Source organism: Atheta coriaria, unplaced genomic scaffold (assembly GCF_025399875.1).
Source record: "Atheta coriaria isolate IRGN ID8LTWV9N9 unplaced genomic scaffold, Caltech_Dcor_3.1 hic_scaffold_10_pilon, whole genome shotgun sequence".
Classification (NCBI taxonomy): Eukaryota; Metazoa; Arthropoda; class Insecta; order Coleoptera; family Staphylinidae; genus Dalotia; species Dalotia coriaria.
Genome location: NW_027045452.1, coordinates 699,424 through 716,278, shown reverse-complemented (window position 1 = coordinate 716,278; position 16,855 = coordinate 699,424). Strand labels below are relative to the sequence as shown.

Sequence of the window (16,855 nt, the reverse complement as noted above, 5' to 3'; positions counted from 1 at the left end):
TAGTTTTCGAAATACAGTAGAGTCCGATTATAATGACATCGAAGGGAACTGACAAACACGTCATAATAAGCGGACGTCATACAAACCGTTTTGTGAAATAAAAACCTTTTTTTACGTAAATATGTACCTAAGTACTTTAATATATAAACATAGTAATTACAAATGTATATAAATGTATACATATATATTAAATTAAAATCAAAATTGCACATAATTACACATACAAGAGTATTTTTTACTGTTTTAAATAATCTGTCATTTTTGTCTGCTTTTGTTTTTTTATTTTATTGTAAAAACAGTCTCTAATACTATTATGAATAGAGGACATAGCTATGGTCAAATTATCATTTGCAATATTGTTGTGCATAGTAACAAACACAAGAAACACAAGACACAAATAGTTAAACACAAACAATAAATTCACCTCCGGCAGCGTGACGAGTTGTGAGAAGATAAGTAGGAACTGTTCATAGATTTCAAAGTTGTGGTATGTAAGGTAAGAAAATCGGTCATGTTATATGGTCTGCTAGAACAGGATTGGTTAAGATTTAATTGGTTTATGAGGGTGAAAAACAGACAAGAAGGTTAGTTTGGAAAATACGGATTAAGTCGTGGACAAGGTACTGCTGCCCGAATGCTTATATTTATTATTTAAGCATTTGGTCTTTCCGATAGTAAATACATAAAAGTAATTTGACAATCATAAAAGAAATGTAGCAATAAATATAAAAAGTTCGCCACGTGTCGATCGTCGTCGGGAATCAACGAGCATGACCGGAGGTGTAAAGAATCATGTTGGTCATTATAACCGGACATAATCTATTAAAAATGGGTCATAATAAGCGACATGTCACTGTAAGCGAAGTCATTATATCCGACTTTTTTAAAAAGAATTTTATATGAAAACCAAACTTCGTAGTGTAGTTACGTCATAATAACCGGTTGGTCAATATAAGCGGAGTCATACTAAACGGATTCTACTGTAAATACGAAAAACTGATTTATTCGTTTTCTCCATGATTTCCTAAACAAAAATTTAAATTGGAAATTTGACTTTGTCATAACCGAATTGATTCTACATACTTTATCTTAATAAAATTTTGCTCTAAAATAAAGCATATTAATTAATAATTATCACTATATCTATGTCTAGATTTGTTTCTATTCAAATTACTTTAAAACTGTCAATAGGGCCTAAATGATAAGTTGTAAAAAATTTTTCTCTTAAATAATTAAATTAAAATTTAAGAAACTGTTAAAATCTTAACCAGTTTTTGCACTTATCTTGAAAATTATTAGAGATAGAGAAAATCTGTTTTCATATTTGAATGTAGATTTAAATTTTACATTATATAACAAGTTAAAATATTCAGTTATCAACACTAACGTAATAATTAAAAGTGGTGAATACCATTAAAACTAATTAAGATAAGGCAACCAAACCTGGATTAACAAATTTTCAAATTTTAACAAATTGGTGATGTCCTACTTCAATTGGAAACATTTGGGGTAATCGGAGAAATGGTTTTATTCGATAAGTTTAGAATTTACCACCCATTTTTCGAAATAATGATGTTATCGGAAAACTGACTGGATATCTTTCATCCCCTTGGAAAACTAAATCGATTAGCGTTTTCCATTTTCTTCCTGCTTAAAAATTTTTTTTTGAGTCCAAAAAGAATCAAGTGTAACCTCTTGATGTTTTTGAGTGGTCTTTGGTCAACTTTGGAAAATGGAAAAACTAAATCTGCCATTTTTTAGATCCTTATCACGGCATGAACAAAATGAAAAAAGTTTTTTACTAACTTTATTATTTTCCAAGAAAATCGCGGCGGAAAATTTGTTATGCACATGTTATAATTTAAAGTTTTTAAATATTATCTTATCTAGGATTTAATGCTGAACATGGGGGTGTTTTTGGATTTTGTTTATATCAATTAGTTCCTGAGATAATTGTTCGTTAAGTCTCGATGGGAGTGCACATTTCACTTAATGAGATTTGCAGGAAAAAGCCGTCCTGCCTTTAGGCGAAAAGTTGTTTAAATTTTATCTTTAAGAATCCCTCTACCTAATGAGGTAGCTCTCAATAATTTATTAAACAACTTTTTTAAATGTCAGGCGCCTCCGCCAATTTTATCATAATTACTAATAACTCTTATTAATTTAAAAAATATTGTTTTATCAATCAGGAATTCAAAATTTCAAATTTTTAATTTAATGTTTAGACGGAAAAAAATTAAGAACAAAGTTCAACTCTGATATTCGACTAAAAAAATTCGATCTTGTTCTTTGCCCAATTTTTTTTTTAAATTCGACTCTGTTCTTTGACCGAAAAAATTTAAGGAATAAGTTTGACCCTGTTTTTCGACCAAAAATGAAATTTTTAGAAAGCTATTTTTGAAGTGCTCTTTATGGCACTTCTGGGAGGGTTAATGGGCATTTTAAGGCATTTCCGAAAGGGCTAGGAGATTAAAAATGATATGCGTCATGTGGAGAGACTTTCGAACTTGATGGCAATAAGAAACTCTAAAAAAGTTTAATAGTTCACGAGATACACGGTGTTTTCCACACTGTTTTCAATTTTTTTGAAAAATGTCAATTTTAGAAGGGAATTTTAGGGCACTTCCAAAAGGGCCAGAAGATTAAAAAGATAAGAATCATATAGATGTACTTTTGAACTTTAATATGGTGATGCAAAACTCTAAGAAAGTCGATTAGTTCACAAGATACTGGGTGTTTTCGACACCATGTTTTCTATTTTTTGAATAATGCCATTTTTAAAGGGAGTTTTAGAGCAATGCAAGGAGGGGTAGGAGATTTTCAAATGATGCAATGTGTAGAGAGACTTTCGTGCTTTAACATAGGCGTAAAACATACTAAGAGGCCCGCTGATTTCACAAGATACAAGGTGTTTTCCATACTATGTTTCCATATTTTGTGAAAGACGTCAATTTTCAAAGAGCATTTTAGGGCATTTCCAGATGAGTTAGAAGATTGAAAAGGTATGCCTTGTGTAGAGCGACTTTTGAACCTTAAGATGTTCGTAAGATACTTCAAGAAAGTTAATTAGTTACTGGGGTACAGGGTGTTTCCGGCAGCATATTTTTAAATGTTTGTAACAACGCTAATTTTGATAGGTACTTTAGGGCCAGTCTTTGGGGTGTGAGGAAATTACTTAAATAGTAAAGGCAATCATTCTGTTATCACCCATCAATCAAACAACAACAACAATCTTATTCATTAAACCAACGTTGTCAAATTTATTTCAATATAATCATAATTCAACTTTCGTTGTTTCCAATTACGGGGAGCGAATGACACATATACTCAATCAACCGGACAAAGTCGAAGCTAAAACCGACTCTGCTACCGTCATCTAGTAAGAAATTAGTTTCCTGCATTCCTTAAATTCTCAATTGTAAGTTAATTTACACCCGTTGTGTAATAGTTACAAATTGAAGTTGATCATACACAGACATTCATACGAACGAAAAGCGAAAACTTAATAATATTCAGTTCCTTTACTTAAATTCGTAGTGTTTACATTGTTACACGTAAATTTCATACAAAAATCAATAGATTTACTATTAAAATAACTATACATATTTGCATATAACAAAACATTGCAAAAGATTATTGTATATTGGTAAAATTAGAAGGTAACAAATTCACTTAATTGCGAAATGGTGTTATGATCAACGGCTTGTATTAATTGTTCATATTGCTGTCCCAATTGGCTCTTTAGGAGATGCAACTGAAACACGAAGTCCATTTAATTTCCACGTTAACAACAGAATTTCTAATCAGTTTAATCAGCTTATACTTACTTGTGATTGTAAATAATCCTTCAATACAACAGTATGCACCAAATCAACCGATAACAACTGTGACTCTCGAATATCATGCTCGGTTTCAATGAAACAATACTCGTCCGATCCTTTTCCAGGATCTGGCATAACTAGCGAGTCCACATACAGTCCCGAATCGTCGGTCTGCATAATATCGTTAAGCGTTTCTGAAATATTTATCAACATACGCGGAATGCGTTGTATTATCGGTTGGCTTTGTATCGTCAGCATATTGGTCAGTGCCAAACCCAACAATTTCATATTCTCCATATTTGAAACATTCGGCATGCTGTCTGTCCATATATCCAAAAGTGTACCGATAATGTCCTGCTCATTGTTGTTGCTGATTCTTGCTAATTCAAGTAAACTCTGACTGAACACATCATGCGACGCTAAGATGACACGTGAAATTACTGACAAATATATTGCAATCAAGCCAGATGGTTCCTCCTTGCGAATCACCACTCTAAAAACATTCAATTAGTAGATGTCAACAACGTTGAAAAACACAAAATTTACTCCATAATTCGAGGCATAACAATTTTGATAATTTCACTGGCTTTTGTCGGTGAAATACACAACATTGTCTCAAAAAGTCTCGCAAGTACAATCAAAGCCTCAAATCTCAAATCGCTCATGAGCCCATCTAACGTCCGAATCAATTGTACACCATGATTGACAATCACAAAGTCGGGATTCAGCAGTAAATAAACCCGAATTATTTGCATGCATATTACCCAATTCTCCGTGGATGACTCTGTAATTTCAATGCAATGTTAATTATGGCTATTTAAAAGCAATTTGAACATTAGTTTACCTATTAGCGGTAGAATACTACTGAACAATTCCATGCATCCAAGATTTAACTCCTTGGATGTTTGCAGCATGGCAACCCATAGCTCCAGGCAGTCCTCAAGCAGATACAAAATGGCACTCTGATTCGTATCAACACCCAATTGTATAACAAGAACAAGGAAGGCGTTTATCTCGGAATTGTTACATCCCAAACGCACCAATTGAATGAAAGTCGCGACAATCGCACAACGCAGCATGTTATGTTCTTCGGACTCATGCCACAAAACAGGAAGATATTGCAAGAGCACGACGGAGTTGGGTACGATAGTCTGTCCGCAACGTTCGAGCATTAAAGTTATTACGTTGAGAACCTGCATCTTAGTTTCGCACTCATTGGAAGCTTTGAGCAGATCAAGAAGGCGAATAAAAGTTGCTTCAACATACGGTTGAAATTGATCGGGGTTAAAATCTGGATCGTCGACAACGCTGCGAAACGCGGTAGACGCCGTTAAACGCACCGCAATGTCTTCCTGTTCATCCAGCAAACTGAGGCAACATTCGTATAAAGCCGGGCGCAGTTCGCACGCAAGTTTGATCCGACTCCATTGCCCCATCAGCCAAACAACACGACGTCGCAAAATACGGTAATTATTGTGTTTGATTTTCAGTTCTTGAGTCAATACGTTCATAAACCATTGATCAAAATCCACCTAATTGTTGTTAATCACATAATTTTTTCACAACATTACAAAATGATTTGTAATACTTACACCTTCATACATGTTGTATTTTGCTAAACCAACCGCGTTGTAAACAGCGTCTTTGCGAAGGACGCCTTGCATGTCTTCGGGAGGAACTAAAACATTTGTTTCGCGTACTAGTTCCAAGACCACGGAAGACACATTATCGCAGAAACGAGGAAACAATGATAAATAAAGACATTCCATGCTAGGCTGCGATATAAATATAAAAATTAATTAAAAATCTGCTAATTTATAAAAAGACTTACCCTCAAACTGTATTTCCATGTTTCACCACTTTCATCAATAACAAACGCTTCCGGATCAGCATCCCACAGTTCTAAATCTTCCTGCGTCAAAATGAAATAATGGGAAATCAATTTTTTACAAACGACACTCAAGATATCGGGCTGGAAGAATTCGCGGATAATTCCGTCCGCACGTGATGATTCAGCATCCTTCACACCCTTCTTTACTCTGTACTCCGGGCAAACTAGAATCACCTTCATAAGATTGAAGCACTGAATAATGAAACGTTCAAAAAGGAGCGCTTCAATATTGGAAGCAAACAGATAGTAATACACGAATTCCAAACTCGGTTTGATGAAGTCAATAAACGCAAATGGATGCGCATCGATCACCGAGAGAAGATTTTTCGTCAAATGAACAATGAACTTTTCACAATGTTCAATCAACGCGATACTTTTCAGTGAACGACCTAAAGAATAAACATTTTTACAGTATTTCAAAATTATGTAAAATATTCATAACTTACGGCATTCAAGTGAAGTTCTCGCACGATCAAATACCGCTTTCATAAAGTTCATGCAATCAGCGTTGTCATTCGGTTTATAAAAACCATAAACAGTCAATTTGCGTAGGATACGCAGTGTTAATAAAGCTTTCTCCAGGCTAGCATTAATCTGCTCCGCTGTCGCATTCTGCATTACTTCGTTAATGAATGTCTCTGTGAACGTGTTCCACATGTTTAATATAAACGGGTACACAGCGGCAGTGAATTCGAGAAATGCATGTCGGTCACCTTCAAAATACAATCACATGTTGAAGTATGATCAAAAATTAAGTTATTGATGAACAAACCTAAAAGGCGCTTTGAGGACATCACCTTAACAACATGATGCAGTGTTAAAAGTGATCTGTGTTGGATGAGCATTTCACTGCTTCCTATTGCTTGTAACAGGGTGGGTAATAATGTGGGCCACTCCTTGGGACAATCCCATCTGGCAATCTTTGATATGAGGACAGCAATGTGCACAGCTATTTGATTGACTGGTTCATGAAAGTTCATTGTGAGTGCTTCCTTTAACCCTTGTCTCTCTTCCTCTGCCATTGCACTAAAAACATAAAATATATTAATATAGCAATATGAAAATGTGCATCACAATGCATCAATATATTTTATACTTAGGTGCATTCTTCCTCCAGTACTTTTCAACCCCATTTTTGATACATACTACAGCCATAAGTCTTACATTTACATCCAAGTTATGATTGATTAACACATTCTAAAATAAATAAAAATAACCTTATAATATGAGAGATAATGCAAAATGAACACAACTTACATATAATGCAGTGTAGAAACCTGGCTGTATCTCCCATTCTTGCAGCTTAGCTTCAGCTTGTTTCAATATGATTGGATCTTGGCAGGAGGCTTGCTTCAGCACCTCCAGGACCAAGGATTGCGTCGACGCTGCCTCCATTTTCACTACTAACTATTTCACATTTAAAAATATGCTATTTTTACATTTAATATTTATAACAAATTATGACTGACATGTGTTGGGGCTGCGAGCAACCGTCACAGGTTATGTTACTAAACAACGAAACAACGAAAGCTGGAAGAACACTGCAGAACAAAATGTGTTGTCGAATACTACACTACATACACATTCATAAATCATTAATAATGATTATTAATTGATTACTTATTATCAGTCAAGTTGATTTCTGATATTACGCACAAAAATTGAGTGATTATATGCGTAGTTTGAATTCAATTCAAAGCGTGGGTAATATAGGCAACCAATATTACAGCACAATATTAAATGGTAAACGTAACTAAAAGTAAGTTACCTGTAAAAAATAATATAGTACCATACAATCTTAATAAAACAATACGAAAATTTTAATAACAAAACACCAGTCTTATAGTTTACAAACTAGAACATTATCAATAGTTTTGTAATGGAATTATCCTGCTTGGTTTGATCTCTTCTCTACACATTGGACAATTGGGTTGATATTTCAAACTATCATAAATACACTCCCAACAAAACAAGTGGCCACATGGAGTGCAACTTACATTTTTGCAATTATCTGCACATAATACACATACTTTTGAGGAGACACTACCTGAACCCACAGTCGGATAAGTGTAGGAAGTTTTGGAAGCAGACATAATCTTCTCTGCCAATAAATAGACTAAATATATCAAAGATATATACCCCAGAATATTGAAACTTGTTGTGGCAGTTGTATCCTGCATCCACTGCCTCAATAAAACCTAAAATAATAAAAAGTTTATATAATTAACTAAATTTAGAAACACATATAACTTACATATTTGACACCAGTTAGTCTGTTTGCAACACTGTGATAGGTCCCAAAAATATAAAATATGGAGTGATGTAAGCGGAGTAAAATGTACTTGTTCTCTTTAAGAAAATCACAAGTTTTCAAGAAGGATTTTTTTGCATCCTCTGTTAGCTCTCTGTTTTGATGAACAGTCTTTCCAATATGTACCAGAGCCCTATCATACATTTGATTTCCTCCAACATAAAGGCATAACCAGAGAAGTTGCCCGAATTGTGAGATGAGTTCATTGTCAGGGCTGACCCTAATTGTGCCTGTATACTCCTCACCCAGGGTCTGAAGATTTGATACGGACGTTAATAGGTAGTACCAGGCATTCGTGCAAAGTGGAATTAGTTGGCGAATTTTATTATAGTTTTGTCCTGATCCGGTAAGGAGCTTTACTAAATCAGTCATATATTCTTGTAATTCGTTGATAAAGTCATTGTCGCGTTGGTTCGCTCGTAAAATATCGGATATTTCTGCTTTGTAAAAACTCATGTTATAAAAACACAATTGGCCAATTGGAATTTGTACAAGTTCACTCAGTCTGAGGTTATGTTTGAATTTGGGTTTAGTGCTACCTCTATGCACAAAATATCGAAGTTTAAACTAAATTACACTTCGGTCCAAAGGTTGAATTAAATTACAAGACAGCACTTTATACCTAATTTTTGATTGCAATTAATTACAATGATGTGTTTGGATGAGCAGCCGGCACGATAACCCTACTTTAAAGACTTTTATAGAACTTCTCTATCTTATCAATATTATATATATTGTACATACTTTATTGTTCATTACATAAACCAAAAACACATCAACTAAAACAAGTAATAACAAAAGTGATCCCAAGGTTCGATATTGATATATATCTACATTACTGTATTATCATAATATTTAATTATACCAAAATTATATATTGTTAGCTTAAGCTTTGCAAATGCCAACAACACCGCATGCAAGTCGCGCTCCTGCATTGCCGGTACTCTTGCTGAGCTCATGACCTCCCTTACCAAGGTCATCGGGATCGGCGTGCACAACCAGCGTGCGACCGATAATGCTGTACTGTCCATTCAATTGAATCTTCTTATCCATGATCTCCACCTTGGCCTTGCCGGTGCCATCAGCGGTAACGTTACCGAGATCTCCAATGTGACGCACGCCGTCAGTAGGAGCGCCATGCTCTTGATTCAACGGATTGAAGTGCGGCCCGGCGGAGATGCAGCCGTTGGTATTATCGCCGAACTCATGGATATGGAAACCGTGCAGGCCTTGGTCTAGCCCAGTTACTTCGCCGGTGACTTTGACTGTGTCACCCTGTCAGACATGAGTAAACCATAAATTAAAATCATCTGTATGCAAATATGGCGTGAGTTGCGCTTTTTGCGATGAAACTGCTAAGAGAGATTGGCTTGTAACTCACGAGTTGTTCGAAGTAGACGGTTCCTTTGACGGCTTCGCCGTTCAATACACACACAGCCTTCATGCCTCTAATGTAATGATTTGACGAAGACGATGTTAGTGGATAGCCAGCACGGAGCGGAGCAGGTGTACGTCTATTCGGCTGACGGATGACTGGCTTATTTGGAGCTGGAGCTCTACGAGCCAGTTTGAGAGTGTGTTTTCAATGTCCTTCGGTTGATTACGCGCAGTACGAGGTGGAATTGAGCAGGGAAGGGGCAGAAACCTTGACACCACGCACAGGAGCACCGATATTATTAATGTTATTTAATTTGAAATTGTTACACACATTTCAACCGGCGATTTTTCTAGAATGTCGTAAGTGTCATTTAAGCACACAAACAAATGATGCGCTGGAACGGATTTAATAAATAACGTACTAGATTGTGAAGCCTGCAAAAGTGGTTAAAACATAGACTGTAAATACCTGCGCATCATTTTTCGTCCATAATATCGATTTGTTACATAACTATACATTGATAAATTATTTCCTAAATGCGTATAAAATATGCAACTGTTTCATTGAAATCTGCATCAAGCTATATGAGCTGCCAATAGTTTTAGGATATGACAGTATACAGAATGAAATTATTAAAATCGATTCGCCGCTTTTGTTGCCCGGTTTATAGAAAACTAAAGATATACGTATTGAAAATTATTTATGCAGGAGATACAGAGTGACCTCCATAAAGGAGCAACAAAAATGACGTGACGGGTACCATTATTAGATATTTAAAGGGTGCATCATCAATAATGAGTTAGAACTTATTACAGAAATAGCTCAATCTCGTGTTAAAACTTAAATTAAAAACTGCAAAATTTGAAAAAATATATTTTAGGCCTCTAATATTATTTTTAGTTTATCTACTATTTACTAATCCTGAAATAATCAAAACAATCCTACTGGAATATAAGCAATTACAGCGTATTTTAATATATATAAAAAACAAATTAATATATTCAAAAATAAAGTGTTTATGCTATACATTTTGAAAAAAGTACCAACGCATTTCAATTCACAAAATTAAGCAATTAAAGCATTAACCGTCCTCCACGTTTTCGCAACAATAATTCGAAAAGAATAAAATTTACTCTCTTCATAAGTTCATCTAGTACGCATAAAATAATTGTTACACGTCGAATAAATAAATCTGTGTTCTAAAATTAATACATTTGTGCAAAGCGAGAAATAAAATTATAATACTATCCATGATTAAGCACAACGTTACCGAAAATTAAAGCAATAATGAGGCGCCATATTTATAAACAACAAAATAAATCAATTTACATTCTGTTTAAGTTTAAGTTGTGTTTGTTATAATATTCACTTAGCTAATATTCCGTTTTGAATAATATATTTCAAATATACACAATTTCACGATTATGTACACACAAATCACATAAAAATATCACGGTGGTTGAATGTTACACAAGTTCTTCCATACAAACAACAACTACAAATTTGAGATTTTTGAGAATGGCGACCATGTTAATATTTATGTATTAATAGCGTTTAGTTACTTCTTACTCCTTGGTGCGGATTTTCTTCTTCTTTTTCTTTGTTTTGGTCTTTATCTTGGTCGCTTTATTCAGTTTTGCCTTGGAGCCCTGCTTTTGGAAATTATGCACACGGAAATTTCTTTGTCTGGGCTCACCTTCGCTAAGCATCTTCCTGCTCAGATAACCTGGTGTTCTGGACTTATTACTGAACATCTGAGATCTGGAACTAGTTTCATCCCAGGCAGCAGTCAAACTTTCAGGCAAAATACGATTGGTTTGCTCACAGGTGGTAATTATACGCTTGCCACTTGCATCTTTGACATTACCATCACCCTGCTTTCGTTCAGCCTGGTGTGCAGCTTTGGTAGCTGGCGACGTGTTACGAATGTTACGTGCAATATAATTCACAGTAGATGTTCCACTCGTAACCTGGCCCTGGGTGTGTTTTTGAAAATTATGTGAGCGATAATTTCTATGTCTAGTTTCACCATCGCTATTACTTCTTCGATTTAAAAATGCGGGTGTTCTAGACTTATGCGTGAACATCTGTGGTTTTGCATTACTCCCATCCCAGGCAACGATTAAATTATCCGGCAGTACTCGATTATTCTGCTCATAAGTGGCAATCACCTGCTTGCCGCGTCCGCCTTTAACGTAACAAATCTCTTTCACATTCACATCGCCTGGTTTTCGGTCGATTTGCAGGTTGCCTTTGGCTGCAGGTGAGGTGTTGCGGATATTTCGCGCAATGAAGTTGACGCTAGGTGAGGTACTACCACCTGCGCGTTTGTTACCAACTGCCATTGTTTGAGAAGCGGCTTGTTTCTGATTCATTAGAAGAGCTGGCTTGCGACGGGTGGAGTGACAACCGCCCGAGGACGATGAAGACGAAGAGGCCAGATGCTGGCGGTCATGCGAGCAACTCGGCTGTGGAGAGCCGCACTTGCGTTCACGTTTGGATGCAGCCGCCACCGCCGCTGCTGCTGCTGCTGCCTTCGCCTGCCGCTGCTTAAGTCCTGGCTTGAGAGATGACTTCTTCGGGTGACATTTTGTCGGGAAGGAGCGCGTCTTCAGCACCGGACGTACTGCCTTGCCCTAAAGAAATTCATTACAATATTCCAAGAGGCATGAAACGTATATAATCACAAAATTGCTTTTGGCTCGAAAACGCTCAAATTTTTATTCAATTAATCGAATTCGAAACAAGCTAAGATAATACTTCTTGCAAAATCGATTCTGTAATAAAGGTTACTATCTAAAATCTAAAAATTAACTAAGCAAATAACTACTTCATAACATTATAAAATTATCTAGATGCTGCATTTGATGCCAGAACGATTAGTGCAAAAATTATTATGTTAGTGCGTCACATTTGCGATCAATTCAGTAATTTTCAAACTAAATATTTGAGGAACACTTGCATCTGGAAATGAAAAAGCAAAAAAATGCATATATTTTTATAATAAATCATGTTATATATCTATATAAATATCTCCAACCTTCAAGAACAATAAATATTTGTTTCCATATCTTAAATTTCAATAAATATATAAATGATCGAATACATTCAACGATGTCGTAATTTTTTAAACAGTAGCAAACAGTGTAAATATGTCCGTGGTAAATGGGAGAACAATCGCTGTATCAGTCTAGAGTTAGTTAATTTAAAAATAAAATCAAATGGCTGAACCACTGAATGGCAATTTAATTGCACGATTATCACTAATATGGATAACACGTTATTCGTCTCGTCTATTGGTCTAGTAGTCTATTCGTTCAACAACTATTAACGAATTATCAATATTTGGGTAAAATTATCTGTACAAGTAAAATATAGCGGTCTAAACCTCCATTATATACCTACTTGGAAGTAAAAAATTACTTAAAAAGTGATTTAAAAAATATCTAATAGTTATGCTAAGAGGAAACTGAGAGCAACCCAAGATCTTCAAATAATATAATTTTTAGTAAAAATCGCAATTGTAAAGAAAATGTATGGCAAAATGTTTAGACCGCTATAAATCTCATACCCATGGCAATAAATGCTGACGCGGCAAGTTTTTGTTAATAAAGTTAACAAGAATTCATGGTGTTCTAGTTTTAAGTGATGTAAATGATTGGAATGGTGTTAAAATGAATCATTTTGAGCTTTCCGTTTAGGTAATTATGCATTGCCGAATGCTAACATCAAAGTCGACACTTTCCGTGTCCGCCTCGCTGCTATCAATATCATCGTTATTAGTGTTGCCTACCTGAGCGTGGAGGCTGGCCGCCTGACGGATTTTGGCTTTCTTCGGCGTCTTGCGTGCTGTCCCCAGATTGTAGGTGGAATGAATTCGCAGCCAGTCGCGCATCCCGTTTAACGAATGGTACTCAGAGTGGGATATCCGTGTGTGGAGATTGCTATTGGTCAGATCTAATATTGAAGCGCCTAAAGATCTACCCACCTACACAAGTGAAAAAATATAAACAAAAATTACGCAATGAAATGAAATCAAATAATAGTATTATTTACCTCCTCAAAAACGGCGGGATTGTATTTGGGTGGCACAATGAGATTTTGCATAAACTTCGGTCCCTCTTTAATGCACGGAGGAAGTTGATTCACCAATCTACCAGTGTTGTAATTGCATTCCAAAGTGTAGCTTTGTATTAAACCGGTTAGTTTATATACTGCCACACGGCCAGAACCTTCTCGACTCATTCCATCGCGTTTATCCCTTTGGGAAAGACATTTAATCAAGAGAAGTCGTAACAGAGCATTACCACCATACTCACTTTAAATACATATTCTTCTCCGTAAAATTGCACGCGGTAAAATGAAAGTTCTGATTATTCAGACTCATCACTTTTGGCAGGAGCATGCAGTGCACGTTACTCTCTATATCATCGAAGTGATTTCCATACATAAAAATGCCTTTCTTTGACGCATGACCATGCATGTCTAGATAAAGAAATAATCCGCTATTGTTAACGTCAACGCAATCACCGCAGGTCACGCAAATATTAGCGCGGCCATCTTGTGGCACATTTTCTCTTTCCACGCCCTTATCTTTTTCACTGCGACATTTCTTACACATAGACTTGTTCTTTTTATTTTTCTCGTCTAATGTGATTGCGCCAACCTCGGTAATGATATTTTCATCGGTAATGAGCGGCACCTCCATTTCGTCGGTCTCTCGTTCATATCCATAGTGCGCATAGCGAATTAAAGAACGCGCGGCATAGATTGTAGGATGCTCAGTTGGCGAAGGGTTCAAATAAACGCGGTTCAAATTAACACCACGTGTGTCAGTGCGGTAATGACCATTCACCACCCCGTCCGGGTTTAAACATGGAACGATTTTAAACACATAAAGTCGACGTAATGCTTGTGCAATGGTGTCGTCCTTTGTGAGGATAAGATTGATGAAACCGTTGAGCACGAAACTGGAAGGGGTTTCACCTGGATGGACTCTGGCTGATAAAAATATAACCTATAAAAATAACCTCATAAGATTTGCAAGAACATTAATACATTATCAATAGAATAAATACTTTTTTGTCTATGAACAAATAGGGTCTCTCGACACTTTTGTCCGGAAATAAATTTCTTAATCTAGTCTCCCGTTTATCAGTTATACCATGAAACGATGATATTGTCAGTAAATCAACTTTTCTGTTCTGTAATGTGTGGCAGACCGTTTCGCGGACATAGTAAACATCGTCAAGCGAATCGATCTTATCAGATTGTCGCTGCTTCTTGTCAATCGCATCTAATTTTGTTTGTAATTCGACGAAACTGTAAGGATAGGTGAAAGCAAAGTATATTATGGCGTTCGTATTCTCTGGCATTCGAAACTTGAAAGATAGTGTGAACACATCCTCCACCTAAAACAAAATTGTAACAATATGATAAAAATTGAAGTCTAATTAGTCATTTACTGTAAAAGTCGGCTTCTCTAAAATGCGATCCCAATTCTGTTTGCTTGATGGGACTATCCTATACACTGGCACCATTCCTTGGCCATAGAGCTTGGCCTGTTTGTTCATGTCAACAATGTTAAACTTAACATACACCAATGGCAATGGTGCTACAAGAAACAATCGTATTAGTATGTAAATTCACTCTATTGTGCCTAATGCAATAACAGGACAATAGAACATTGTTGCTTACTTTTAACAGCAAAGTAGAACCAAGTCCTGTTGCCATTTTCGAATTCAGTGTCAGAACAGTCATGCTTGGTCCATAGGTTGAATTCATAGTCAACCACATCAGTCTTACCAGTTATTGTAGTCTGCGGGGTGTCATCTAGACAAAAACATTTATTAACAGGTATTATTTGGGCTTACAACACACACAAACAAATAAAAATACATTCAGTAAATAACGTATGTATATTACACAAGTTAATCATAGTTATGTGCATAATTAAATAATTATTGCTGAATGTGGCTTTGTAGTAATTAAGAAATATTTACGGAAAGCACAGTTGTGTCTGTTATGTGGTTGTAGATTTATTATTAGAGTTGAATATCAATAAAACAAAGCGATGTTAGTTACAGCATTTATAACTCAAGAACGGTCGGACAAATTTTGATAATCAATGATTTTTTGGATTCGTCTCTGCCCCGAATAGCAGAATTAACTATTAAAATATCAAAAATTATGACTTAAAGAGAATTTAATAAGGGATAAAAATTGGTATAGAGATAGAGATTTTTCATTTCTTTAAAATATAATAACGCATTGATGAAATCGACACATACATACTTATTGAACAAAAAAGTAAAATTGTCAGAAATATACCTTTAAGTTAATTCTTTGATTTAATTGAAGTTAGCAATAACAAAGCAAAGTGATATGTAATATACAATAAAATAAAAGTGCTGATTGAAATCAAATCAAAAAATATATGTTCTTATACATACTTTCATCATTTTTAGGAACAAAAACAACCCGATGCAAGTTGGCTGAATCAAAATTGGAGTAGAACTTGAATCCTTGACACTCATATCCATCCATTACTTCTTAATCACTGCATGCTTTCATTCACAGGCAGACTGTAACATTATTTTTCCACAAATCAAATCACAGATCCACACTGATAAAATCAATTCAATTCAAATCAATTGATTTATACGTATAAAAATTTATGACATATTTTTATTTTTTGTGTACACTTAAATTTGATCAGTTATTGAAAATCAGCTGATTTTGTTTTTCAACTGTCACAACAGTGTCAATGATACATTATCATAAAAACGAATTTAATAAGCATATCAAAACCTATGCGGTTAAAGGTATTGATTTTACAGAATCTACATTATACGTCTTGTTAGATTCGCCTTTAATTCAACCATTTACATATCCAGTCCAGTTAACACTTAAAACTTACATAAATTGATTGATTTGTAGCGATTTTTACGTGTATCGAACGTAAAATGTCGACATGCTGCACATATCCGTCATAATTCTGCAGGAATGCACTCTGTGTCGTGATCAGCAGCACTTTCACTAGCTTTTCACCGATTTAAGCACTCATTTCTCAGCAATGCACATTGTTTAAGCTGTTTATTACTGTGTGTTGTTAGACGCTTACTGATCAGATGATCTGTAGGTGTAGGCGGTTTGAGGCGAGGGCGACACAAGCGACTCAAGTGAGCCGAAGCAAACGAATGTGAAATTTGCAGTGACGTAATCGACTGTGAAAGAAATCAGGACGGGAACGGGACAAAGCAGGACAAAGGAAGCGTCAAAATATTGCACTGTTCTTTAATGCCTATGTATATAAGGATGAAATTGGCTTGATCGGTTTGCATTGGGAAAGTTGTTTGTGGCTAGATGGCGCTAAATGTACTAAGAACAATAGTACAATTAAGTAAACTAAGTATTAAATAGTTACAACGTTGCTATGCAACGATTTGTCCAAT

The 16,855-nt window shown here is 35.5% G+C and overlaps 4 protein-coding genes across 4 annotated transcripts; all 4 read right to left on the bottom strand.

Annotated features, from left to right (window-relative positions):
• Positions 1–3,506: 3,506 nt before the first annotated feature.
• On the bottom strand, positions 3,507–7,401 carry Impbeta11 (importin beta11). Its single transcript, XM_065314706.1, has 10 exons — positions 6,970–7,401; positions 6,809–6,909; positions 6,485–6,738; positions 6,159–6,425; positions 5,653–6,101; positions 5,414–5,596; positions 4,666–5,353; positions 4,368–4,605; positions 3,828–4,314; positions 3,507–3,754 (listed from the first exon to the last, which is right to left on the bottom strand). Exons 1-10 carry the CDS (start codon positions 7,105–7,107, stop codon positions 3,653–3,655), a joined length of 2,907 nt encoding a protein of 968 aa, XP_065170778.1. The 5' UTR covers positions 7,108–7,401; the 3' UTR covers positions 3,507–3,652.
• A 113-nt stretch (positions 7,402–7,514) lies between these two features.
• Positions 7,515–8,625, bottom strand: LOC135801283 (peroxisome biogenesis factor 10-like). Its single transcript, XM_065314712.1, has 2 exons — positions 7,967–8,625; positions 7,515–7,910 (listed from the first exon to the last, which is right to left on the bottom strand). Exons 1-2 carry the CDS (start codon positions 8,477–8,479, stop codon positions 7,578–7,580), a joined length of 846 nt encoding a protein of 281 aa, XP_065170784.1. The 5' UTR covers positions 8,480–8,625; the 3' UTR covers positions 7,515–7,577.
• A 123-nt stretch (positions 8,626–8,748) lies between these two features.
• On the bottom strand, positions 8,749–9,605 carry Sod1 (Superoxide dismutase 1). The gene is made up of 2 exons (XM_065314713.1): positions 9,405–9,605; positions 8,749–9,298 (listed from the first exon to the last, which is right to left on the bottom strand). Exons 1-2 carry the CDS (start codon positions 9,465–9,467, stop codon positions 8,909–8,911), a joined length of 453 nt encoding a protein of 150 aa, XP_065170785.1. The 5' UTR covers positions 9,468–9,605; the 3' UTR covers positions 8,749–8,908.
• A 792-nt stretch (positions 9,606–10,397) lies between these two features.
• LOC135801281 (cytosolic carboxypeptidase-like protein 5) lies at positions 10,398–16,631 on the bottom strand. Its single transcript, XM_065314707.1, has 9 exons — positions 16,321–16,631; positions 15,854–15,985; positions 15,099–15,233; positions 14,867–15,015; positions 14,480–14,812; positions 13,721–14,418; positions 13,458–13,662; positions 13,195–13,389; positions 10,398–12,037 (listed from the first exon to the last, which is right to left on the bottom strand). The coding sequence occupies exons 2-9, from the start codon at positions 15,945–15,947 to the stop codon at positions 10,967–10,969; spliced, it is 2,880 nt and encodes a 959-aa protein (XP_065170779.1). The 5' UTR covers positions 15,948–15,985; positions 16,321–16,631; the 3' UTR covers positions 10,398–10,966.
• Positions 16,632–16,855: the final 224 nt, after the last annotated feature.